The sequence below is a fragment of the Artibeus jamaicensis genome, unplaced genomic scaffold, assembly GCF_021234435.1.
Source record: "Artibeus jamaicensis isolate MK-2021 breed Jamaican fruit bat unplaced genomic scaffold, CSHL_Jam_final scaffold_286, whole genome shotgun sequence".
In the NCBI taxonomy this organism is placed as follows: domain Eukaryota; kingdom Metazoa; phylum Chordata; class Mammalia; order Chiroptera; family Phyllostomidae; genus Artibeus; species Artibeus jamaicensis.
In genome coordinates, this window is record NW_026522034.1 from 4,713,180 (window position 1) to 4,740,959 (window position 27,780).

The 27,780-nt window shown below is 37.1% G+C and overlaps 1 protein-coding gene across 5 annotated transcripts in view; it reads right to left on the reverse strand.

Annotated features, from left to right (window-relative positions):
• Positions 1 to 27,780, reverse strand: part of NEO1 (neogenin 1) — a 240,607-nt gene that overhangs the window by 101,374 nt on the left and 111,453 nt on the right. For all 5 annotated transcript variants that reach the window (XM_037134533.2, XM_037134530.2, XM_037134529.2 and 2 more), the window contains exons 6-7: positions 10,878 to 11,032; positions 9,352 to 9,472 (exon numbers count right to left, since the gene is read on the reverse strand). In XM_037134533.2, the coding sequence (XP_036990428.2) occupies positions 9,352 to 9,472; positions 10,878 to 11,032 (276 nt within the window). The remainder of the gene's footprint in view (positions 1 to 9,351; positions 9,473 to 10,877; positions 11,033 to 27,780) is intronic.

Here is a 27,780-nt window from a genome sequence, read left to right on the forward strand (position 1 = left end):
GGCTGTTCTTGTGTTGGAATTGGAGGTGTCTGGGAGAGGCCAAGCCGCAAACCGAGGCCAACTGCACCTCATACTGGGCCTGGGGCTACTTAGTAAGAGGTATGGTGTATGGAGAGGCCAGATGCTGCTGCTTTGAGAGATTTTACAAAAGTCAGTAGCATGAGCCAAAACAGGCCATTTGTATATATATAAAAAAAATCACTGGAAAGGGTTTGAGTAGGCCTGGCTTTTTAGGGTGACCTCCCCAGTCAAGTTTTCACTCCTCATTTTTAACCACCACACACACGTGTGGAACCAGCTAGTTCTACCTCTCCATTCCTTCTACCAGTCTCAATGTGTCTTCTTCTTTATATCCTTAGTTGTAAGATTTCTGTTCAGCTAGATTTCAGATGGTTTTGAATGGTGGTTGTTCTATAGCTTAGCTGTGATTCTGATGTAGTTGTAGGACATTCCAAGTAGCATTTATCTATGTGTTATCTTGACCGGAAGTCCAAACTCAACACATCTTAAATTGATGCTTTACTACCCTAAACAAACCAGCTCTATTGTTGTATTACCCTCCTTTTCAAATTTATTAGCATAAAGTTGTTTTCAATATCCCCTTTTATCCTCTTAAAGCATCTGATTTGTAATGATGTCCTCCCTTGCACTCCTGATACTGTTAATTTGTGCATTTGTTTTTCTTTATCAGTGTGGTTAAATATATTCTGCTTTAATCTTTTCCAAGAACCAGCTCTTGCTTTCATGTACTTTGTTTTCCATTTCGTTTATTTCTGCTTTTTATCATTTCCATCTTCTGAATGTTTTAGATTTAATTTGCCCATTTTAATGTAGTTTTTAAAAGACTCAAAACACTACTTTATTTGCACTGTGAAAATTTTGATGAATCCTGTTTTCATTTTCAATTAATTCAAAATAATTTCTAATTTCCTGTATGAATTGTTCTTTGACACACAGATTATTTAGAAGGGTGTTTGTGGATTTTCTGGGTCTCTGATATTGATTTCTAGTATAATGTTATTGATGCCAGAGAACATACTTTGAATGCATTTTAAATCTTTTTAAATGTATTGAGATTTACTCTACAGCTCTGAATCATTTACATTTAATGTAATTATCGATATGGGTAGATTTAAATCTACCATCTTGCTAGTTATTTTCTATTTGTCTCATTTTTTCTTGTTCCTTTTTACTTCTCTTTCCTTACTTCTTTTAAAATGAGTAGTTTTAAAGATTCCACTGAACTTCCACTATTCATATCTTACATTAGTCACATCTTTTCTTTTTTGAGTCATTTCCCTAAGGTTCATAATATGCATATTTGACTTATCATGGCCTACTTCAAATAATATGGTTTGATATATAAGAATCTTATAATTTATTTTCAATTCTATTATACTGTTCTATTTTTATCATATAGTTTAATGTTATTGGTTATAAGCTTTTTTCTTTAGGCCAGAGATCAGAAGATTAGAACCTGCCACCTGTTTTGTAAATGAAGTTTTAGCACAACAGTCATGGTTGTTTGGGTTAAGTAACTGATTTCATGCTACATTCAAGGACAAAACTAAGTAGTTGTGATAGAGATTGTTTAGCCCACAAAACCTAAAATATTTAGTATCTAGCCCTTTTCAGAAAAACACTGTTCAGACAGTCAATCATCTCTTAAAGTTATTGAGAAAAAAAAGAATTTCATATTTACTTTTTTTTGTTTTGAAACAAAACTCTGGCCTGCTTTGTTTCTTTGTGATCTCTCCAGTTTCTGTGAGCTATCATACTAATTCTGTCTGAAGAACTTCCGTCAACGTTTCTCGTAGCACAGGTGCATTGACAATGAACTCTTCACTTTTTTATCCTTTTAGGAAGTTAAGTGTTGTCCCATTGACTTTTGCTTGCACTGTTTCTGGCAAAACAATGTCTGCTGTAATTTTTTTAATCTTTGTTCTTCTTTTCAAAAAGTTCTGGCTACCTTCAGGATTTTCTCATTATATTTAATTTCTAGTAGCTTAATGATGATGTGTAATGGTATTTCATTATTTTACTACCAATACTACGATTACTGTTACTGTTTTTAGCTTACTTGGAGTTGTCTGAGCTTTTTTTGGACCTGTGAGATGATCTTTTTCATTTTTTTATTTAAATTTTTTGGCCATTATCTACTTAAATAATGTTATGTTTTGTTCTTGTTCTCTTTTTCTTGTGAGACTCCAATTTACTTATGTTACTTCATAAAATATGGTCCCATACTAAATGCTCATCCTTCTTTTATTTCAGTTTTAAAAATTTATATTGCATTATCTTCAAGTTGATTGACTCATTCTTCAGCTGTGTTGACTCTACTACCAACCTAAAAGGATGCTTCATTTCTGCTATGTGTTTTTTTTTTTAAATAGTTTCCTTTCCCTGATTGTGGAACCCTTTTACCCTCCAGACAAATGCAAGTATTTTCCATCTCTTTATGGTTTCCATCATTCTAAAAAATTTCTCATTCATCTGTTCACTCAACTTATTTACTAAATCCTTTAACATACTAATAATTATTATTAATAATTAGTTTGATAATTCCAATATCTGGGTCTCCTGAATTGGTTCTATTGATTACTTTCTGTCTCAGCAACGGGCAAGTTTTCCCATTTTTATGTCCAATAACTTTTTTATTGAATGCTGGGCATGGTGTACAGAATAGCAAAGACTGAGATAATTACTTTTTACTTATTTTTTTTATGGTTGTTCTATTACAGTTGTCCCAATTTTCCCACTGCTTTCCTCTGCTCTGCCCACTCCCTGCTTCCATAATCAATCCTCACCCTGCTGCCCACATCCACGGGTCATTTGTACTCGTTCTTTAGGCCTTTCTCCTTCTTTCCACCCTTATCTCCCTGATCCCTCCCCTCTGGTCCCTGACAGTCTGTTCCTTGTTTCCGTGTCTCTGGTTCTGTTTTGTCCCTTTGTTTTGTTCATTAGGTCCCACTTGTAGGTGAGATCATATGGTATTTGTCTTTCACTGACTGGCTTACTTCACTTAGCATATTCTCTAGTTCCATCCATGCTGCTGGGAAATGTAAGAGTTCTTTTTTTCTGCTCTGTAGTATTCCATTATGAAAGTGTACCACAGTTTTTTGATCCACTCATTTACTGATGGGCATTTAGGTTGTTTCCAGCACTTGGCTACTGTCAATAATGCTATGAACATTGGGGTGCACAGGTTCTTTTGAATTGGTGATTTGGGATTCTAAGGGTATAACCCCAGCAGTGGAATTGCTGGGTCAAAAGGCAGTTCCATTTTTAGTTTTCCTGAGAAAATTCCATACAGTTTTCCACAGTGGCTGCACCAGTCTGCATTCCCACCAACAATGCTCTAGGGTTCCCTTTTCTCCACATCCTCTCCAGCACTTGTTCTTTGTGGTACACAAATGATAGTCATTTGTGACAAATGATAGTCATTCTGACCCAGTGTGAGGTGGTATCTCATTGTGGTTTCAATTTGCATCTCTCTGATGACTAGTGATGCTGAGAATCCTTTCATGTGCCTATGGGCCCTCCTCCATATGTCCTCCTTGGAGAAGTGTCTGTTCAGGTTCTTTGCCCATTTTTTAATTGGGTTGTCTTCCTGGTATTGAGTTGTATTAGTTCTTTATATATTTTGGAGATCAAATCCTTGTCTGAGGTATCACTGGCAAAAATGTTTTCCCACATGGTTGAATACCTTTTCATTTTGATGTTTTCTTTAGCTGTGCAGAAGCTTTTTAATTTGATGCAGTCTCATTTGTTATTCTTTCCTTTATGTCCCTCACCTCCAGGGGTTTCCAAACTGTGGCCGGCAGGATACATGTGACCCAGGATGGCTACAAATGTGGTCCAACACAAAACTGTAAATTTACTCAAAATTTTTTTGCTCATCAGTTTTCATTAGTGTTTGCGTATTTAATATGTGGTCCAAGACAACTCTTCTCTTTCCAGTGTGGCCTAGAGACACCAAAAGGTTGGACACCCCTGAGGCCTAGAGGATGTATCAGTGAAAATATTGCTGCATTGGGTATCTGAAATTTTACTGCCTGTTTTCCTTTAGGACTTTTATGGTGTTGTGGCTTATGTTTAATTATTTTATCCATTTTGAGTTTATTTTGGTGTATGATATAAGGTAGTGGACTAGTTTCATTTTTCTGCATGTACTATTCCAGATCTCCCAACACCATTTGTTGAAGAGGATATTTTTACTCCATTGTATGCTCCTGTCCCCTTTATCAAATATTAATTGACCATGGAAACAAGGGTTTATTTCTGGGCTCTCTATTCTGATCCATTGATCTATGTGTCTGTTCTTATGCCAGTGCCAGACTGTTTTGATTACAGTGGCCTTGCAGTATAGTTTGATATTAGGTACTATAATCCCTCCTACTTTGTTCTTCTTTCTCAAGATTGCTGTGGCTATTCAGGGTCATTTTTGGTTCCATATAAATCTTGAAATATTTGTTCTAAAATTGTGAAATATTGGTATTTTAATAGAGACTGTGTTTAATCTACAGATTGTTTTGGGTATTATGGACATTTTAATGATGATGATCCTCTAATCCATAAACATGGTATATGCTTAATTATTATTTACACTTGAGAATTGGTATGTCTATTCTTCTGTCACATGTGGAGTTGTTCAGTCAATTTAGGGATTGAGCTTGGTGTAGATTTTATTGTTATCATAGTTACCTTCGGCATACCACAGGTGTCCAATTCTTCTAGTAGTAGATTACCATTGTTGGGTACTTAATGTGAGAGATGAGTTGGAGAGTTTTTCTCAATTTTCCTTTGAGCTTTGAACCATTCCTGCATTCCAATACCACAAAAGGATCTCCCTCCATTCATTCTTGACCTTCCCCCAGCAGTAGAAAGCTTCTGTTTGTCACACCTGGTGGTGACTCATGGTTGAGGCAGGTGGGATTTTCAGGTGAACTGGACCAGTGTCAGTACTGTGTGGGCCCTGCAGCTCTCCTTCCTACAGCAGCAAAAATCGACTCTGGATTTGTGTTGGTCTTGAGTGGTACTGCCCTATTCTTCTTCCAGTAGTAAAAGACCTCTCTCTAGGAAGTGGTGTAAGGTACTGGGGCCTGAGACAGTTTCCTGCAACTCGTCAGAGGTGAAGGGTCTTCCCTGCTACCTTCCCCCAGCAGCAGTGGGTCTCTGGTTATGCCCTAGGGACCAAAGGGTTCCTCCCTCCACAAGCAAAAGGGTTTTATTCCAATCTCCCTCCAGAAATGTATGAAATAAAGTTTCCTGCACCATTGGTTTGAGATTTAAAGGACTCTGAGTTAATGACAGGGACTTTGCGCCTATCTTCCACCAACCACAGACCACCTCCTTCATCTCTACACCACCAAGGTGACTTTCCTCGGGTTGTTGCCTTGCACCTAATCTCAATAGTAAGTATCCTGTGGAGCCCCAGTGAAATGTATCTGGCAATCGAGTGTGAAGGCACCTTTTATCAGGAGCCCCTAGATATTCCAAATCAGTCCATACTTAGTCTTTAGCAATCAGTTAAAATTTTAGTTGATTTTCTCTTACCAATTTTGATGGCAGCCATCTCTTTCTCTCCTGCCCTGCCAAAAATGAAACAATTCGTGGCCCATGTTTTAGGGGAGGAGGGCTGTCCAGCTCTTTGAAATTTAAGTTACTTTGTTGCTTTCCAAGCTGAGCTCAGAGAAATTATGATTTTGTAGATCATCCACCTTTTTATTGTAGGTGAGCGTGAGAGGCTCTGTGCACATTCTTCACGTCCTGAATAAAAGAAGAAGTCCTCTTCCACTCTGATTCACATCTCTTTTCTATCTTTGTAAAGGCATCACCATTGTTACAGGCACCCAGATAAAACTTTGAAAGTATCTGACTTCACTATAACAATGCTTCATAACCAATCAATCATCTGATTAATATAGAAAACTGTTCGGCATTGCATGGGGAATATAGACCAGGCCCTGACCTGGAAAATCCAGTGGGAAGCAAATCAGCACATGGGACCCACACCCATGGATAGGTTCTCCTGTGGGGAATCAGGCCTGCATTGTACCCAGACTGCTATGAAGCTTGCTTATGCTAAAATTCCTTCACCATGAATTGAGGCAGAAAATGTTTACTGCATATCTTTAAACTTCCTAAAATCCATGCTAAACCTTCTAAGTATGGAGTGTAACCAGTTCAACCACGTTTTCCCCTTCATCTGTAATATCCTTTTCTTTGAAGTGATTAGCAACATTCTTTCCTTTGTTATCTGTAAAAGGTAATCACCTACAGCAAACCTGTGCCTAGTAAATGAGACCTCGATGTAATGTACCAGAAAAGCAACAAAAGCCCATCCAGGCAGGGGTCAGGCCCTCTTTCTCACTTAGAGAGCGGCCATGCTGTCCCCTTTCCTCCACAGGACGTCTGTAGTCCGTGTAAATTTGTTTGTAGCAGCCACAGCACATGGACCCCACAGGTTGGAGTCCACATCAGATTAAGTCTGGATTAGATAAATCACTAACATCTCTTTATTAGGATATGTTTTATAGTATAAGTACTTCTACTTTATAGAATAGTATAAGTACTTATTATCACTCGGGGGTCTCTTACGTGAAACAATACTCCTTCCACCAGCTTCCTGCACTCTGCCTTCTTCTAGTTAAATCTGACTGTCATCAGACTGCCCTACTACTGTAGCAATGCTGGACTGTTTCTAATCAAGGACATGATCAATCCGATCCTATTCTGCTGTTATAAGCCACTTTTCCACAGGAAAGGCACTCTATTCTATTTCGCTACTGACCCAGGTCCTCCTTTTAGCATCTGGAAATGTTATCATTCAAGGTCTATTACAAAGGGGACACTTTCCATAAATAAAAACTTCCCTAATCACACAGACAGAACTCCTCTCTTTTGAATTGTATACTGCCTTATTTGTACTATAAAAATAACACATTACAGATTTGCATTAAAGTCACACACATTTCTTACACCCCTCGTAATACTGTAAACTCCAGAAAGGTAGACAGCAGATCTTATAAACTGTTATATTCTCTTTTACCTTCCCTACATAAATATTTATCTTATAAACTAAAATAGCAAGAGTAATAAAATGACACCGTATTTCACCGTGTATATAATGCATACCCACATTTTTGTGCACATTATACACAGAATTATTATACCGATGTATAATGCGCATCCTTATTCCCCCCTCAAATATCTGGGCAAAAAGTGAGTATTATACATGTCAAATATGGTACTTTCCTTCCTACAATCCATGCATCCTTGATGCATCCCTGACAAGGTCACTAAAATACGTTGTCAGCCCAGAAAACACTGTCTGTTTTTGAAATGTCTCAAGAAGGGAGAAACACACATACTGAAACAATAGTTATGATGCTATTCAAGCACTTTCAGAGGTTTAGTTTAGGGTCCTCTCGGCATAGCCAACCATTTCTACTGTTAGTGTTAAATGTATAATGGTAATCTCAAACATAAATATACTGAAATCCCTTTATTTGGCTCCATGGAAATAACCCCAAGAGATCCACAAAGGTTACTAAGGAAAATCACTGCCTCTCATAAAAAGAAATAAGGCTGTATATACCTTACTAATTATGTTAGTGACTTATTTGGTAATCACATTCAAGCATTTTGCCAAGACGTGAAGGTGACATGTTTCTACCAAGTCATTTTCAATGAACAGAGAGAGGTATAATCACAGATGAACAGGAAGAAAAGAAAAAGAATAGTTCCAATAGTTTATGCCTTTTTATTATAGTACCATCAAAAACATTTTAAAGAAATGGCATATAAAAATCCTATATGCTATTTTAGTGAATAGCCAGAGGAGGTGCCATCTTTGCCAATTACCTCTGCTGGCTAGGCTAAGCGGCTGGGACCACACTTGAACCTGAACTCACCTGACTCAGACACCAGAGCAGATGTCTAATACAGGATTATTTTCATGCATTCTTAAGAAATACATAAAATGAAAAAAAATGTTTTTCTTGCTAAAACATTTATTATAAATAATAAATCCAATGGGTATCCTTATCAATGTAACATAGAACTGCTGTCCAACAATTCAACTTCTAGTAATTTAGTATGGAAAAATCATATCAAGAAATTCAGTATAGAACTGTTCATAATAGTTAAAAAATAGGAAACAGCTTAAATGTTAATCATTAGGCATCATTTATATAAAACAAAGTACACATATACTATTTACTATGAAAAATAGTGGTGCTGATCTCTGTTTACTTACATGGAAAGATGCCCATAGCATGCTGTTGCCAAAAACAGGCTACAATTCAGATATACCTGCGCTGCTCACCCGCAGTGCTCCTAGGTGCCTGGATTTGCAGCATGTGCCAGTTAGTAGTTTACTGCCTCTCAGCTTCAAATTCATACTATACTGCTTACTCTGCAAAAATGAAGCTGGCCCTTCATATATTTTTCCTTTGTCAGCTAACACATGTGTTACATTTTATCAGTCCAGGTGCTGGAGAGTAGCTTCCACTAACACCCCAACCTTCAGGTGGTTTTGTAGTGCAATGTGTTCAGTGAGACACCCTCTGTGAACAGCTTTTCATCAGCACAGCAACCAGCTAGACAGTGGGTTTTGAGCAAGTTTCTACCGCATGGAAGCACAGCAACTGCTCTGCCACCCAGTGAGCCATGGCCACGCCCTCTCCAACGTGATGTGAGTCTCAGCCCGGAGGAGGGCCTCTTCCTGCACTCTCTCTCTCTCTCTCAGACCTATGGGGAGTGACTGCTTCTTCTGCCTGCCATTCTTATGTTTGTTGGAGTTTACTTCTTTCTAGCTAATACCTTGTTACTCCAATTCTTTATTATAGTTAATTTGTTTATATTAAAGAACTGAATTTAGTTTTTGCCGAAACCGCTGCAGAGTCTCCCTGCACCCTTTTTACTTTTCAGTGTAGCCTGAATTTACAATAAGCAATTTTTTTGTGATAATCACAAAAGGCAAATTAATTTTATTTTGGAAAAATTCAATGCAAAATAAATTTTACTTTAAGTTATTCTATTTTAACAGAGCAGAAATACATTTGTAGATTAAAATGTTGAATGCTGAAGAACATTTCTGTAACACTATAATTATTCAGTTTTTCTTAACACCAATTTCTTTTCAACATCAGCTAGAACTGTGTTTTTATGTCATTTTAAACAACAGAAATTATTTAGACTGACTTTTTTCCTCTTGGTTATGCCATAATGTTGCCCCTTCCAAAAAGGTCACTAATTGTGAGATACCCTGAAGTGACAGGCACTGTCACAGACATTAGCTCCTCCACCACATGGTCCGTCTGCTCCCTCTATCTCAGCCCCGCTTACCATGTTCAAGGATGATCAGCTGGGCTCCAGCTTGTGCATTTCCAACATCATTCTCAGCAATGCATTGATAGAACCCCTCATCTGATTTCACCAGACCCAAAACTTGAAGATTATGTTCCTTCTGAAGAAGAAAAACATAAATACAATTTTATGATTCCACTGATAGACATTAGTTCAAAATCTCAAGAATATGCCCTTTAAGGAAGGAAAAATGAGCAAAACTGTATGATTCAGTGACTAATGCACACTGTGCACCTGTTTACTCAATTTTATTGACAAGGTACTGACTTAAACTGACTAAAACAGAAAATACCATCATTAATAATTAAAAACTTTATACTCATGAAGAGTCATAACCACAATATCTGGAAACTCACATCTTTGCCGAGAAAAATACCTGGCATGCAATAGCGTGTGATTGCAATGAAGGTCTGAACATGTGAGTTCAAAATATTATTTTAACATTATTTCTAGTGTCAATATTTCTGACAGACCAGACGACAGTAAGTTAAATCAAGTCGCATATAAATGAGCTTTCCTTCAACTATAAAGTACTATATGGATGTCAAACTATTGTTACTTATTATTGATATGGTATAGTTTTAAGATTTTTAAATATAATACAAAAATGATAAAAATAAAAATGTTAATTTAACTATAATACAATGCTTTTTAGTTACAATGAAATACTTGTGAAATGCTTTGTATAACTTATGAGTATACGCTTCAAAAAATAGAAAATATATCTTTCCTTATGAAAAATCTGTAATGGGATTAAGTCTTTAAAAACTATAATTACTAAGAACTATGATTACTACTATAAATGCAAGCATCTTAGGATATGTCATTAATCCTTGTTACTGAAACCTAGATAATTTGATTACTAATATGTTAATGATAATAAAAAGAGATAATATTCCCTTTGCATTTGCTTTATATAAAGTAAAAAGCAGTAATGGTTGAATATTCTTAAATACATTTAACATCTAATTATTTACTTTTGCATTTACTTTTTAAAAGGATCTTCACATCTACTGTCCCAATAATTGTCCAACACTGGGTCATACTTATTTTGCAGGGCCTGAACATCAGTATATGAAGGACAGATTTCTGTTCCTTGAACAGAAAGCTATAAATACAACTAGTGCACGCACATTTGTGCATACACACACACACACACACACACACACATACACACACACTCGATAATCATCACCCAGCAAATGGTGGCAACTGTGTTTAAGAATACTAGTATGTTTAAGTAGGAATACATGACCTAGTACTAGTACTGGTTCAGGAAATCTGGACTTTAGGCTGATTTACTATGTGATCTTATAAGCTACCAAAATATTTCTGGGCTCAGCTTTCCCACTGTTCAATGAAGAGATTACATTCTATGTGAATTTTTCTATCTTTGTCAGCCTTACATAAACTGGTATATATAAAATAACAGATCTCTTAGTGATTACATTCACAGACATTCAAAGGTTTCAGAGATAAGTGTCCTCCTTTTAAAAAGTACTTACTACAATCTTAAAGTAATCACTTGGGATAACCATATCCCCATTCTTGACCCACTTCACAGTTGGAGTTGGCTTCCCAGTCACTTCACATTCAAATATGATATCCATAGATTCATGAGCATATATATTAGTAGGCTGCTTCAGGAATTCAGGTTGGGCTTTAAAACAGAAAGGAAATTAAGATATTAATGAAAATAAAAATGGGTCGCTATTCTTATTTTCAAGAAATTTTTTTTAAAAATCACAGAATTCACTGGGTTTTTACTTATTCGGGCTTTCACATATTTTTATAAAAACATGTAACATTTTTAAAATGCACATTAGCAACACAGTATCTTTAAAAACTGATATTCTGATATAATTAACTTGAAGAATAATTATATTTTTTGAGTTTCCTTGTTGAGAACATTTAATAAATTGATTATAATTAAGAAAGTGATACTATGAATATTCTAAGCTAAAAATGAGTATTAAAGACTATTTCCCTATGATTTATACCATTTTGGAAGAGCCATAATTAAGATTCAACAAGAGTTGAGAAAACTGACATCATCTTCCTTTTCAGCCAACCTGATGAGTAACCCCCCCAAAAAAAGTAATACAAATGTGACAATCAGAGGTCTCAAAATAGTTCACTTACACAACTTGCTCCTAGTAGTAACATCTCTCATTACATGAAACGGATTTTAAAGATTGAAAGGAAGAGTGACAGGACTGTCGGGGAAAGTTTAAGTGTATTCGAAAAAGCCTGATGACAAAAAGAGTGCCCCCCCCCATCCCAGCCGAGTAAAATGTGCTCAGCCTGTGGAATTTTAATTGGATTGTGTTAAATTTGTGGCAACTTGACATCATAACCATCTTAAGTCTTTCTTCTCCTAAACGTTCTCTACCCATATATTTAAATCATTGCTTTTTTCCTCTCATTATCATTAATGTTTTGTAGATTTCCATATACAAATCTTGCCCACACTTTGTTACGTATATACCAAAGAATTTTTAATTTTTTGGTATTACTATAAGTGGGAGTTTAAAAAGTATTTTATTTCCATTTGATCACTGCTAGTATGTAGAGGTGAAGTGATTTATGTATATTGACCCCTCATCTGTGGTCATGCTAAACTCACTCATTAATTCTAGTAAATTTCTACAGACAGTTTTGGGATTATCTACATACAACATATATTTATATGTTGTCTGTAAACAGAGGCAGTTTTATGACTTCCTTTTCATTCTGCCTTCCTCCTTTCTTACTTTCTTGCCTATTAACACTAGCTAGAGTAGGGCAAGTCTTCAGAGAAAGTCCAGACTGGCTCTATAATTTGGGTAAATGAAGAGTAAGAGTACAGAGACCAGGCGGAACACCAGGTGAGCAGGAGGAACCAAGGAGGAAAAGAATGCCTGATCCTTTCTTTTTTTTTTTTTTTACATTTTTATTGTATTTTTTCTATTATCATTTATCAGAAAATAAGATTGTCTGATTTTAAGAAGCAATAAACACTCAGAGTAATGAAGATAAAGAAAACCTAAGTCTGTAGAACTAGAGGAAATCAGGGAGATCTATTAATAATGCATTTAATTATCTTTTCAAATACGTATTAGCAGACTTCCAGTCAAGATAGTGGAATAGGCAGACATGGCTTGTCTCTTCACACAACGAAATCAAAATTACAACTAAAATATAGAAAAAACATCGCTCAGAATTAGCATCTAGAGAATTAAATGGAAGTCTGACGACTACAGAACTAAAGCAACCACATCCATCCAGACTGGTAGGATGGGCGCAGACACAGAACCGACTGGTCCCACACCTACGTATGCTGGATAAAAATTAGTAAAGTGTATCTCGGGAATGAGGAGTCCCAGGACCACACCAGACCCCCCAGCCCAGGGTTCTAGTCCAGGAAGGTAAGTCCCCACAACTTCTGACTGAAAAGTACAGTGGGGATTGAATCGAAGAAACTGCGGAGCCCCAAGCAGTTCCTCTTAACCTACACACACTCATCTACTCAGACTCACTCCCTCTGAGCTCCAGCACCAGGGTAGCAGCTTGAAAGGCACCGATGGCACGCAGGGGGAGACTCAAGTGTCTGGCATCAAAGCGAACAGAGACCATTGTCCCTTTTATAAACTCTCCCCTCAACAAAGCCAGTCAACTGGTGCCATGTCTAAGACTCCATGAACCTGGCTAACACTGTTTGACCCACCTTGGACCCCCAGAGACGCCACCCTACCCAAATTATGAGCCCACCCAAGCTGCTTTTCCATATGAATGGCTGGCCTTGGTTCATGCTGCACAACTTCCTAAATCCTCTCAAACAAGCAACGGCTGGCCCCAGACCCAGCACTAGCAGCAGCCAGCCTAGACTCACAGCTTGGCTTCACCAGGGAATGTCCAAGCCCAGCACAAGTAGCAGTCAGTAACCATCTCAGGTTGCTTTATAGGTCAGGAAGGGTGGCCCCAGGATACACAGGTGGGAGCTGAACTTGGCCTGTACCACTGAGAAACCCTAGGGCCAATGCACTCAATGGACAGCTATAGACCACACTGGAACAACACCACCTTACCTTGACACAGCTGATCCTCCACGGAGGAGCAAGGTTGCTGGTCAGTGGCCACAGCCAGTGCTTGCAGCTGACTGGCCTGGGTAAATCCCTCCCATCGTTCTGCCTAGAGCAACCAAGGCTCAACAAGAAGAGGAGGGTGTACTCAGCCCACATGAGGGGCACACCTTGAGTACCCAGATTGGGTAATAGAGGAGGCTGTGCCACTGGACCCTACAGGACACCTACTACATTAGGCCACAGTACCAAGACATGGAGTCATAGTAGTTCTACCTAATACACAGAAACAAACACAGGAGGCTGCCAAAATGAGCAGACAAAGAAACATCATCCAAATGAAAGAACAGATCAAAACTTCAAAAAAGAGCTAAACGAAATTGTGACAATTGGATGCAGAGTTCAAAACACCAGGTATAAGGAAGTTCGAGAAATTTAGTGAGGACCTCAGCAGCATAAAAAGATTCAATCAGAAACGAAGGATACAATTGAAATAAAAAACAATTTATAGGGAAACAAGAGTAGAATGGATGAAGCCAAGATTCAAATCAGTGATTTGGAACATAAAGAAGCAAAAAACAACCAATCAGAACAAGAAGAAAGAAGAATTTTAAAAAATGAGAACAGAATAAGCTGCCTCTGAGATAACTTCAAACGGTTCCAACATTCACATCATAGTGGTGCCAGGAGAAGAAAAAGAGCAAGAAACTGGAAATCTATTTGAAAAAAAATAATGAAAGAAAACTGCCCTAATTTGGACAGGGAATCAGACATGCAAGTCTAGGAAGTACAGAGTCCCAAACAAATGGATGCAAAGAAGCGCATTCCAAGACACACCATAGTTAAAATGCCAAAGGTTAAAAATAAAGAATCTTAAAATCAGGAAGAGAAAAGTAGTTAGTTACCTACAGAGGAGTTCCCATAACAGTGTCGGATCATTTCTCAAACGAAACTTTGCAGGCTAAAAGGGACTAGCAAGAAATATTCAAAGTCATGAAAAACAGGGAGACTGCTCTACCCAGCAAAGCTGTCATTTAGAATCAAGGGCAGACAAAGAACTTCCCAGACAAGAAAAAAACTAAAGGAGTTCATCTTCAGCAAACCATTATGATATGACATGTTTAAAGAGACTTATTTAAGAAAAGAAGATCAAAACTATGAACAATAAAATGGCAAAAAATACAAATCTATCAACGATTGAATCTAAAAAACAAAGAAAACATAAACAGAGGCAGAATCATGGATACAGAGAGCATTTTATTGGTTGCCAGATGGGAGGGGGGTGTGGAGGAATGGGTGAAAAGGTGAGGGGACTAAGTACAAAGAGTTAGTTACAGAATAGTACAGTATAGAAAATGGAGTAGCCAAAAAAGTATATACATGACCCATGAACAATGGTGGAAGGATTGCCTGAGGCACTGGGGGGTGTTGCATGGAGGCAGGAAAAAGAGGAAAAATCAGGACAACTGTAATAACATAATCAATAAAATATAACTAAGAAAACAAACATACATTAGCCATTTGTATTTATCTGTTTGTGAATTATCTATATATACCCTCTATTATTTTTTCAATTAGAGTACTCACAATTTTCTTATCAATATAGTAGAGCTGTTTCACATAATGCCAGTCAGTTATTAATTTTTGGCCTCTCAGCTCCAAATCCCCTCTTCTTTGTAATGGCTATGGACATTTGTCAGCTGGTGCAACCTTAGACTTTGTTAAAAGAGGGTACTAGAGGGACACTGTAGGCTTGGCAGAGGAATGTACTTATCTTTCAGACTGGAGTGTGCTCTTCTTCTTGCCCCAATGGTGTGGTAGCTAGAAAGGATCTGAGAGACCTATGAGTGATCACCCCCCAGCAAGTTTTTCTGCTGTATCTAGTTTCTCCAGTTTATGCCAGCTGGTGGCTCTCTGTGCATCCACTCTGACCCAGAGCATCCCCCTGGACAGCAGCCAGCATACCATCTCATGGCAGCCCATTATCAGTTAGGCCCATGGCAACCTAGCAGATGGCTCTCTACACACCAGCTTAGGCCTGTGGCATTTAGCAGGTGATCTCCTGTGGACTAGATTGGCCACTGCTGAGTCCTTTGGCAGCAAATACAATCTCTCCAAGGTATGAGTCAAAATCTTGGGTATGGGTGCCCTCTTTCAAGTTTGTTCCTTTTCTGCATTCTCCCCTCAGCTCTAGAGTAGTAGCTGATACTTATTTACTATGTTACTCTTTTTAGTAGTTAAAACACCTTTTACTAGTTAGTAATTCTTCATATTAAATTTTCCTTGTTGAAACTCCTGGTGTAATCTATAGCTCCTGACTAGACCCCAACCAACAGAGACAGTAATCCTTTCTTATATATGCTGCCAATATGTATTGTTATTGTTGCTGTTGTTTTTTAATTTAAGGTACCTGCTGTTATATCAAGGTTTTAAATTTGCATGTAGTAAAATTCATGAGCCCTTTCATTGTGGCATCTGTATTTTACTCTTCTAACGCCAAAGATTTTCCCTGTTCCCACAGTGTATAAATATTTACATTTCTTCCCATAGGTCTATAAAATCTGAACTTCAATAAATATCCAGCTTTATGTTTTTCTAAATGACAATTCCAGTAGTCCCCAAAGTAACTGATTTGAAATAGTTTTAATATTAAAATCCTCTATACTGTTGGGTGGAAAGAGGGAAGGTTATTTCTAGATACTAAGTGGTTTCATATCTGGGCCAGAACCACTACAAACTTGATGACTGTAATGATACTATATTTTAAAATATCTGGAAAACAAGTACTTTCCTATTATTCCTTTATTTCCTCAAAATTTCTCTAGCACATTCATTTAGTTGGGGTTTTATCCCAGATGAATTTAGGCTCATCTTTGGTTAAGTTTTTCTGTTCCTTTTCAACAAAAACACACAAACAAGAACAACCTAGAGCTTTCGCTAGAACTGTAATAAATTTCAGATGCAGGAAAAGTGAACATACTTGCAATGCTAAGTAGTCCAACATAAGACCAGATTATTTCAGTTCATGTGTGTATTATTCCATAATGACTTACTGTGATGACATAAGTCAAGAGACCTATAATTCAGTTCTGGTTCTGCCACTGACATTCTGCGTATCATCAGTTTGTTTCTCCTACACCAAATAGGGAAATCATTAGACTGTTTCTAAGTGTCTCAGATCTCTAACCATCTGTGGCTTTATGACATTAGTTAACTGTATCTGATGTATAATAATTAATATCTAACATTCATGAGTGCTTTCCACTTATCTCAACCTACTATTTAAGTATTATTATATTATTTCTATTTAAGTATTACTATATTATTTCCATTTTACAGACAAGGGCACTTACACAGAGAGGCTAAGTAGCCCCATGGGCTCACATAATTTAGTTAGTGACAGATCTGGACTTTGACCCTAGGTAGTCTGATGAAAAAACTCTATAGCCTTTAAAAAGAAAACTTTTATTTTATGGAGAAGAATAATAGCCCCCATATAACTGTTGTATAGCTTCAACAATTATGAGCACATGGCCAACAATGCTTATTTATACCCCAACCCATCCCATATTCTTCCCCAGGTTATTTTACAAGTGAACCCCAAGAGCTATTATTATTCCATACATAAATATTTAAGTAAGTACCACTACAAACTGAGAACTCACATTTTCTAAACAATATCATGATACCATCATGAGGCTAATATCTACAATAATTTTTTACTATGAATTATTCAGTTAAAATCCACATTTCACTACTGGCCTCTGTTTTTAAAAAATGATTTATTTTATTTGAATTGGACAAACAAGAGGCATTCATTGGCATTAACTTGTTTCTTATAATCTCCATGTTACTCCTTTGCCTATCTTTATTTGTAGTTTGTGGTTGAAGAAGTCATTTGTCCTATAAAGTTTCCTGCAATTCGTCTTTCGTTGATTGCATTGCCATGGTAGCATTAAAGCTCTCTGTTCTATATATTGTAAAGAATTGGAGTCAGTCTTTTTTTCTTTTTATTAAACCATTTTTATTGTTAGTCTACTACAGTCATCCCAGTTTTCCCCCCTTTGCCCTCCTCTGCCCAGCCTGCCACCACTCCCACAGTCAGTCCCCACACCGTTGTCCACATCTGTGGGTCCTTCATGCATGTTCTTTGTCTACTCCCTTCCCCTTATTTCCATCGTTATCCCTTTCTCCCCTCCCATCTGGTCACTTTCAGTATGTTTCATGTTTCCATGCCTGTGGTTCTACTGTTTGTTAGTTTATTTTGTTCATTAGATTCCTCTTATAGGTGAGATCATATGGTATTTGTCTTTCACCGAGTGGCTGATTTCACTTAGCATAATGCTCTCCAGTTTCATCCATCCTCTTGTGAAAGGTAGGAGTTCCTTCTTCCTTTCTGCTATGTTGCATTTCATTGTTAAATGTGCCACAGATTTTTGATCCAATCGTTTACTAAGAGGCACTTAGGCTGTTTTCAGCACTTGGCTATTGTAAATAAAGCTGCTATGAGCACTGGGGTGCACAGATTGTTTTGAATTGGTGATTTGGGGCTCTTAGGGGTATAATCCCAGCAGTGGAATCACCGAGTCAAAAGGCAGTTCAATGTTTAATTTTCTGAGGAAATTGCATACTGTGGCTGCGCCAGTCTGCATTCCCACCGACAGTGCACTAGGGTTCCCATTTCTCCACATTCTTTCCAGCACTTATTGTTTGTTAATTTATATGATGGCCATTCTGATAGAATGTTAGGTGATATCTCATTGTGGTTATTAATTTGCATCTCTGTGATGGCTGGTGATGCTGAGCATCTTTTCATATGTCTATGGGCCCTCTGTGTTTCCTCCTTGGAGAAGTGTCTGTTCAGGTCCTTTACCCATTTTTTAAATTGGATTGTCTTCCCAATACCACAAAAATACAAAGGACTGTAAGAAATTACTATGAAAAACATAAGCTGAACTTAAAAGCATAAGAGTAAAGGTACTGGATTTTGCTTCAATAAATTAAACATTAACTTCTAACACCCCCCAAATGGAAAAGAAAACAAATTACTATGAACAACTACATGAAACTGGACAACCTGGGCAAAATGGACAAATTTCTAGAAGCACACACCTTCCAAAACTGAATCAAGAAGAAGCAGACAATCTGAATAGAGCCATAACAATTAGTGAAATTCAAGCTATAATCCAAAAACTGCCAGCACACAAAAGCCCTGGACTAGATGACTTCTTCAGAGGTGAATTTTAACAAACATTTAAGGAAGAACTAACTCCTATCCTTCTCAAACTACTCACAAAAATTCAAGAAGAGGCAAGACTCCCAAACTCTTTTTATGAGGCCAGTACCATCCTAATTAAGAAACCAGGTAAAGACACAACAAAGAAAACTACAGCCAATATTGCTGATGAACACGGATGCTAAAAATTTCAACAAAATACTGGCAAACCACATTCAGAAATACCTTAAAGAGATCACACACCGTGATCAAGAGGGATTCACCCTATAGGATGCAAGAATGGTATGATATTCACAAATAATAAATGTAATGCACCACATAAACAAAACGAACAAAAATCACATGATCATATCAATGTTCAGATGCTGAAAAAGTATTAAAGTCCAGCACATATTTATAATAAAAACACCCAGAAATGTGGGAATAGAGGGAGCATACCTCAATATTAAAAAGTCATATACAAGAAACATACAGTCAACATTATACTCAATGGGCAAAAACTAAAAGCTTTCCCCTTAAGCTCAGAAAGAAGACAAGGATGTCCACCTTCACCACTCTTAATTCTACATAGTAATGGAAGTTCTAGCCACAGTGATCAGACAAGGAAAAGAAATAAAAGGCATCCAAATTGAAAAGGAGGAAGTAAAACTGTCATTGTTTGCAGATGACATGATAGTGTACATAGAAAACCATGTAGATTCCATCAAAATGGAAGATTCCATTCCATGTAGATTCCATTAGGTTGATTCTACTCAACCTAATAAGTGAGTTTGGCAAAATACTGGGATGTAAAATCAATATTCAGAAATCAGCACTAGCCGGTGTGGCTCAGTGGACTGAGCACTGCCCCACAAACCAAAAGGTTGCAGGTTCAATTCCCAGTCAGGGCACATGCCTGGGTTGTGAGCCAGGTCCCCAGTTGGGGGCATATGAGAGACTACCACACACTGATGTTTCTCTTCCTCTCTTTCTCCCTTCCTTACTCTCTCCCTAAAAATAAATAAACAAAATCTTTTAAAAAAAGAAATCAGTGGCTTTTTTTGTATATCAACAAAATTTCAGAAATAGAAACTAGGAAGAAAATATCCCATTTACTATAGCAACAAGAAAATTAAAGTACCTAGGAATAAACCTAACCAAGGAGGTAAAAGACCTATACTTGGAAACCTATAGTACACTGAAGAAAGATATTAAAGAAGACACAAACGGAAGCATATACCATGTTCATGGACTGGAAGAATTAACATCATCAAAATGTCCATACTACCCAAAGCAATCTACAGATTCAGTGCAATTTCCATTAAAATACCAATAGCATATTTCACAAATCTAGAACAAATATTTCTAAAATTTATATGAAACCAAAGAAGACCCCAAATAGCCTCAGCAATCCTGAGAAAGAACAAAGTAGGAGGGATCACAATACCCAGTATCAAACTGTTTTGACTGTAATCAAAACAGTCTAGTACTGACATGAGAACAGATACATAGACCAATGGAACAGAATAGAGAGCCCAGTTAATATTTGACTAAGGGGACATGAACATAGAATGGAGTAAAAATAGTTGTTTCAATAACTGGTGTTGAGAGAACTGGATTGGTACATATGAAAAAAATGAAACTAGCCACTTACTTACACCATATCCAGAATAAACTCAAGACTGATAAAAGACAAATACATGTCATGACAACATAAAGTACAAGAGGAAAGCATAGGTAGTAAAATTTCAGATATCCCATGTAGCAATATTTTTGACACTGTATCTCCTAAAGCAAGGGAAATAAAGTAAGAAATAAACCAATGGAGTTACATCAGTCTAGAAAGCTTCTGCATAGCTAAAGATACCATCATCTAAATAAAAAGGGAATCGATCGTATGGGAGAACACATTTGCCCATGATACATCAGACAATGGTTTGATCTCCAAAATATAGAAAGAACTCGTATGATTCAACATCTGGAGGGATCACAATACCCAGTATCTGTGATACTGACAGTATCTGGAGTCGGTCTTTTCTCTCAGGATTACTTTACAGAGCCCTGGCCAGGCAGCTGGATTGCTTAGAGCATCAACCAGATACACCAAGGTTGTGGGTTCGACCTCTAGTCAGGGCATATACAAGAATCAGCCAATGAATATATAAATAAGGGGAACAACAAATAGATGTTTCCCTTTCTCTTCCCCCTTCCTCTCTCCTTCTCTAAAATCAATAAAGAAAAAAAAATTTTTTTAATACAAGACCGCAGGCAATGCCATGCCCTTTCATCAAGAGGTTTCATAATGTGTGACTGTCTTTCTTTTTTGTGATATGAACAGTCTTTGATAATCATTGCTTATGCAAAGGGAGTTGCAAAATATGAATACAGTCGTCCCTCAGTACATCGCGGTTCACTTATTGCAGCTTTACTGTATCACGTTTTTTTTTAATGTAATTCTGTATCGTGGAGTTTTCACTATATTGCGGGATTTTGCAGTATATAGGTATTTATATAATATTTACAATTTTAATTATTTTGCTTAAAACTTTCAAAAATATTAATTCAAACATATTAAGAGTATTAAATCAAAATAAGATACAGTATGTATTTTATCAGCAGATGAATACTGTACAGTAGACAATAGAAATGCAGTACTCCACTACCATTTGCATGTTTGCCAACGTGAGATGGTACATGGCACGCTGTTGGCTGATAGAATGGAAGGTGACCAACCACAGCACTGTGTTCTGTATCATGGGCGCAGATTGGCTCAGTGACCGTTTGCTCTTCCGCATAGTGCCCATACGTTCAGTATCTCTCCTTGTCCACTTCATATCAATGTCTGATCGCTCTGCGTAGTGTTGCTCTGCGATGTTGTGTTTTTGTTAAATTTTTGTAAAAGTTAAAATTTATTTCAAGCCCTGCGATGCCACCCAAACGTTCTGCACCTTCTAAGGCTTCTGGCAGTGAACCCAAGCACCAGAGAAATATGCTTACCATCAAAGAAATGGTGGGTCTTTGCAACATGTTAAAGGAAGGCAAAAGCTATGCGGCTGTAGGCCGCCATTATGCAATCACGAATCTACTGTTCGCTACATAAAGAAAGACGAGAAGAATATTAGGTCCACAGCAACAAAGACTTCTAACAAGACTGCAAAGAGGGTGGTCACTTCCCGCGATAAGACCATTGTGAGGATGGAGTCTGCATTGGTCATGTGGATAATGGCTGCAGGAAGAAGAGTATCTCCCCGGATACCAGCACCATCCGGAGGAAGGCCAAGAAACTTTATGGTAGTTTCGCGGGAAGCACTGATGTTCACGACATGACAAGGATGAAGATGAGGAGGACAATGCAGAAGCAGGACCGTGGAGTGCTTCTCCCATCAGACCAACCCCATTCAGTACCAGCAAGGGCTGGTTTGTCAAATTTCAAAGACTTTTTGGATTCAAGAGTGTTTCTCTGCATGGCGAAGCTGCCTCTGTGGATAAAAAGCAGCTCCAGCAACTCCCCATAACTCATTCATCGCTCAGACGAAGAGATCAGTTACGCCTATGCCTTTAGTGGAAATAGAAGTTACGGCCCAGGGTGAAGATACTGCACCGCCTGATGAAGCACCTGATGCAGTGGTGCCTTCAGAAGAGCTGTGATGCTCTTCTTGGCTGTGCAGTACATTCATTTCATCATCATCACCATCAGTACCGCACAGCTACATAACTCATGATCTTCATCATTCAAATTATAGTATACTTCACTGGCGAGTACCCATATAGAATTTTATATGTTGTTAAAATTGCATGGATTTAAATGTAAAAAGTGTTTAAGAGCATATGAAGTGTTTATAAGTGTGTGGGAAAGGTTAATAAGAGGGTGGGAAAGGTTTATAGGAGTATGGGAAGGGTTTATAAAGCCTTAAAATATATAAAAATAATAAAATAAATATAACACCACTACTTTGTGGATTTTCACCTATCACTGGGGGGCTCTGGAACGTAACTCCCACAACAGGTGAGGGATCACTGTACTTTTATTCTATCATTCCTTCTATAAAAGAAATACCCCCATATCAATTATTTGGTTATCCTTAAGTATAGTTTTTAAAGGACAGAATAAATGCTTATTCTTTCCCTTTATTAATTCTCAAAACAATAACCTGGTTACCTAATATCCTCCCCCAAATGTGAATGCAAAGTATTATTGCACAAGTTCATGGATTAAAATATATTTGGTTTGTTTCAGTCCATGGAAGTTATTCTTGTTTTGATTCTCAAACTACCCCAAACTTTGACCATGGAAGCCTGAGTCTACTGGATGTTTCCAAGTCCCTTTTGACATGTCTCTAGTGATCTTTACCATCTTCTGGTCACTATATTTAGGCCCAAATTGTGGACAGAGCCAGGAATTATTTACTTTTTAAATATAAATTCATCATGATTTCATTCTAGGGTTTCTAATTAAACTTGGGACTATTGGTTTCAAGTAGATCTTATTAGTTTTACAGCTGTATTTCCTTTCTCTCATGCCGTAAATTAATGTTCTTAATGACACAACTTAATTACCCATGTGTTATACCTCACACTCGGTAATCTCAAAATAACATTACCAACGTTCCTACCAACAATATAGTAACAGAAAACAACTGAAGATTTTTGCAGTTTCTTTTTCCTTTGAGTACAACCCAACAGGTATACATAGTCCAATCAGTACTTTAAATTTATTTGGAATAGTAACTTTCACCTGCAATTATAACTTTGTGTCAGATACTACCAAGTACATATACATTTAGAATCACCTGTTTCATTTCGCTTGTTTTTAAAAATTGCTTTGTAATGTTTTAACTCTTCAAAAATAAGGTACACTCAAACAAGTTTTGCTTCTAATCCTATTTTTCCCACCCTACTTTCTCCATTTCCCTATAGACAGCCGCTTAAAAATCTTTTATGGTTTATTCTTTTTAAAAAGAATTTCTTTATTTATTTTTAGACTGAGGGAAAGAAACAGCGGTGTGTCGTTGCCTCTCTTGCATCCCTCAGTTGCCTGGCCTGCAACCCTGGCACAGGGCCTGACTGGGAATCAAACCAGTGACCCTTTGGTTTGCAGGCGGGCACTCAACCCACTGAGCCACACAAGCCAGGGCGGTTTATCCTTTTTTAAAATAAGGAAACAGGCAATTTATCCCCACCCCTCTTCCTTACATTAAATAGTAACATAACAATTCTTTTTCTGCTTTCAAAGCCTTGCAATTTTGACCACTATGATACTTTATTTCCAAGTAAATGACATATTCCTTGAATCTAAAAGACTGAGGCTTCCCCTAAGGCAGAGTATGTAATTCTGGGAAACACAACAAAAATCCTCTTCAAAAAAAAAAAAGAGAGAAATCTAATTAATGTAATTGTACTTTGCATTTTTAGTAAACAGACTTTCAGAGACTATTAGGAAAAATGTCATCACAATGTTTAACTCATTTACTTTTCCCTTTCATGAATTATAAAATAATGCCTTAAAAATGTTCATTAGGTATTAACTTCTCTGTAGACAATATTCATACCAACTAACGCAACCTAACAGCAGCTGTTTGTTGCTGGGAAGTTAAATAATAACCACAGAGCAAATGAGTCAATTACCGTAAGAAAATTAAGTGTCATAATGGAAGATTATGCATTTAGTTACCAGTGAATAATTAAGCTTCAAATTCTCTGACAGCTCTCTCTCCCTTCTAATGCTATCATCGTTACAAGTGTAATCTTAATTGTTAAATACACAAGTAGAATTTAATACTAAAACATTACATCCACAAAATTATTTTACTGGAAGCATTGCTTAATTCCATTACTGTTATATAATGCTAGAAACTCTACTCAATTCAAACAGAAAACAATATAGGGTCAACACCAAATGTTTTGAGGTTACTTTATTATGGTGTTATTTGGAAGATTATAACAGTTTTTCATTTACATTAGCTGCTGGAGTTTCTACTATTTGATTTTAAAGGTTTAAACATTGAAATTCTTTAACAGCACTCAGAGAAATAAAGGAATTTGGTCCATTTTATGTTGAACTGCACACTTGCTTTTCACAAACTTCCTTTTTTTTTTTTGAAATTTATTTATTTATTTATTATTATTATTTTTTAGAAAGTCTATCAATTCCTGCTTTGTCATATCTTTATTAGAAATGCAAGGGGAGTATTAAGGACAATATGATATTCTGAATTGCTCAATTATTCTCCTCAGGACAGTTAAGGCACCCTGAGCCTCCGAATTTACATAAATCAAGCTCACATATTCAACATCTTTTTATTTATTTATTTATTTATTTATTTATTTATTTTTAAAAATTTTATTTAGTTATTTTTCAAGTACAGTTTTTTGTCTATTTCTCCCATCCCAGCCTCCCCTGCCCCTTGCTCCCCACCTCCCTCCCATTTCCACCCCCCTTAGTTCTCGTCCCTGTGTCCTTCCTATTTGTTCCTCCAAATCCCTCCCCCTTTTTCCCCTTAATTTCCCTTCCTTCTCCCCTCTGACAAACTTCCTTTCTATGACTCACAAAATTACATGTGAGTTCTCAAAAAAAAAAAACCCAACAAATGAAAACCAAGCATTTAACAGCCTGAGATCCCTTTACAGGTGTAGTTTGACGGTCTAATCAGAAGTCTGGTAATCTGGTAATCATAATTACCAACTCAACTAACAAAGCAAAAATACATTGGAACCCTCCAATATTTCTTAAGAAAGTTTTTCATTCCAATGAAGGTGAACAGGTTTTGCTGTAATATCCAGAAGAAATGTGTAAAATTGTAACAGTGAAGCAACACTACGACAAACACATAACCTTGAAAATGTTATTTCTATTCTCCTACCCCCACAACCCCAGCTCCAGTGTTACCACACCTCCTTAACCTACCCCTCAACTTCACTGGCAAGTACTGACCCTTCGTACCTTAACTACATTTCCTTAAAGAAGCTTTTTTCTCCCATTCTGAGGCCCCGTTTACCATCAAAGCCCTAGGAGCCTAACCTTTGCAGGTGGCTCAACGCACATATGGGGAAATGAGTGGTTACCTGAATTCTAAAAATTCCAGTAACTAGCACTGTAAGAAAATCAGATGTTCAGAATAAGCAGTTTTTCAATGATTCTTAAGTCTCTCAAGGTTTCAATGTTTTTACCATTGTGTCTCTAATAACAATTTATAGCAAATCTATTCTTTGCTGTCTGTGAATTTTCTCCATAAGTTTTAAATTTTGTTTTTAAATTTGGATAATATAAAATCTTAAAAAACAAGTAATTTCCAGCACTCACCTCTGTGTTTATGTTATGCTGGCTCTGCAATTCTAAAATTTAATCCTAAAGCAAGGTTTCCAAAATTTGTGGTCTTAGAGTCCTTAAAGCCCTTAAATTTGACAGACTGTGCTCTACATGTGATTTTCTTTTATTTTGAAGAATTCACAAACATCTCTTACTAATATAAGCTCCCTTCCATAAGAAGCCTGAAGATAATCTTTCTATGATATCCCAATATTATCATGATAAGCATTAACTGTGTTAACACATCTAGACAGAGAAGACTGATTACTTTCACTTGACTAATTCTTTGTAAATAATTCCTAAGTAGCTGAACTGAATTTGTAAATTGCTGATTTCAGCTTTGTAGCAGCGTACAAAGGGCTCAGGACAATGTTTCTCCAAGTCAAATCCACAGACTATTTTTGCAGAGATATGGAAACACACTTATAAAGAGGTTCAGTGTTGGGGCTCATAACCCATGCTTAAGAATCCCAAAGGATGAGACCACAACATGTGCATTTTACAAATTCTCCCAGATTATTCTCTGTCATGCTAGAGTGTGAGATGAGAATGTGGCATTAGGGGTGATTAAAGGAGATGACTGTATACACCATCACTTTATATACACAGAGAGAACACCAATTCTTGTGCCTTCCAGGGCCACAATGCATTTCTTTGCTTAATCATTAAACAGATATTTAATGAGCAACTATTAAGCTACAAGGACATTTTACTGGATGCTATGAGTGAGACAGATAATGAAGATATGTGTGTGATAAACTGTAAACTAAGAATGGAATGACGTTTTAAGAGAAAATAAAGTGTTATATAGGTGGGAATTTTTCAAAAATTTTATTTTATTGATTATGCTATTACAATTGTCCTAATTTCCCCCCATTTCCCTCCTCTACCCAGCACCCCACACCTTCGTTCAAGTCCAGGCACATAAATTCTTTGGCTACTCCATTTCCTATACTGTACTTACATCCCCATGCCTATTCTGTAACTACCTCTTTGTACTTAATCTCCTCACCTCTTTACCCATCCCCCAACACACCTCTCCCAACCAGCAACCACCAAGAGGCTCCCTGTATCCATGAGTCTTTCTGTTCTTCCTGTTTGCTTAGTTTTTTTAGATTCAATTCTTTATAGATACATATTTATTAACATTTTATTGTGCAGTTTTTTAATTTATTTTTTATTGATTATGCCGTTACAGTTGTTCTATTCCCCCCCTTCATTCCCCTCCACCCTACCCCCTGTCCCCACCATTACCCCCCCTTTAGTTTATGACCATGTGTCTCAAATTCTTTAGATTCTATATTTCCCATACTATTCTTGCCCCCCCAGATCTTCTAAAATATTTAACTTTTCTGGTATTTTTTCCCATTACATTGAATCCCTTTTTACTCTCCTCCCCGCAGTAACCGCCAGACTGCATTGCTGTCCATGTCTACGGATCCTTTTATCCTTAATCCCTCTTCTCCCGAACCACTGCCCCTGACACTAGCTGTCATCCTGCTCTCCATCTATGAGTCTGTCCCCAATTTCCTTGTTAGTTCAGTTGGCTCATTAGATTCCACATATGAATGAAATCGTATGGCACCTCTTTCTCTAACTGGCTTATTTCACTTGGTATAATGTTCTTTAGATCCTTCCATACTGTTGGCAAAGGGTAAAATTTTCTTCCTTTTTACAGCCAAGTAGTATTCCATTGTGTAAATGTCCCATAATAATTTTATTTATTCATCTACTGGTAGACACTTGAGCTGCTTCCATTATCTTGGGGATTGTAAAGAATGTGGAAATGAACTTAGGTTCTTTCAAATTAGTGTTTCGGGTTTCTT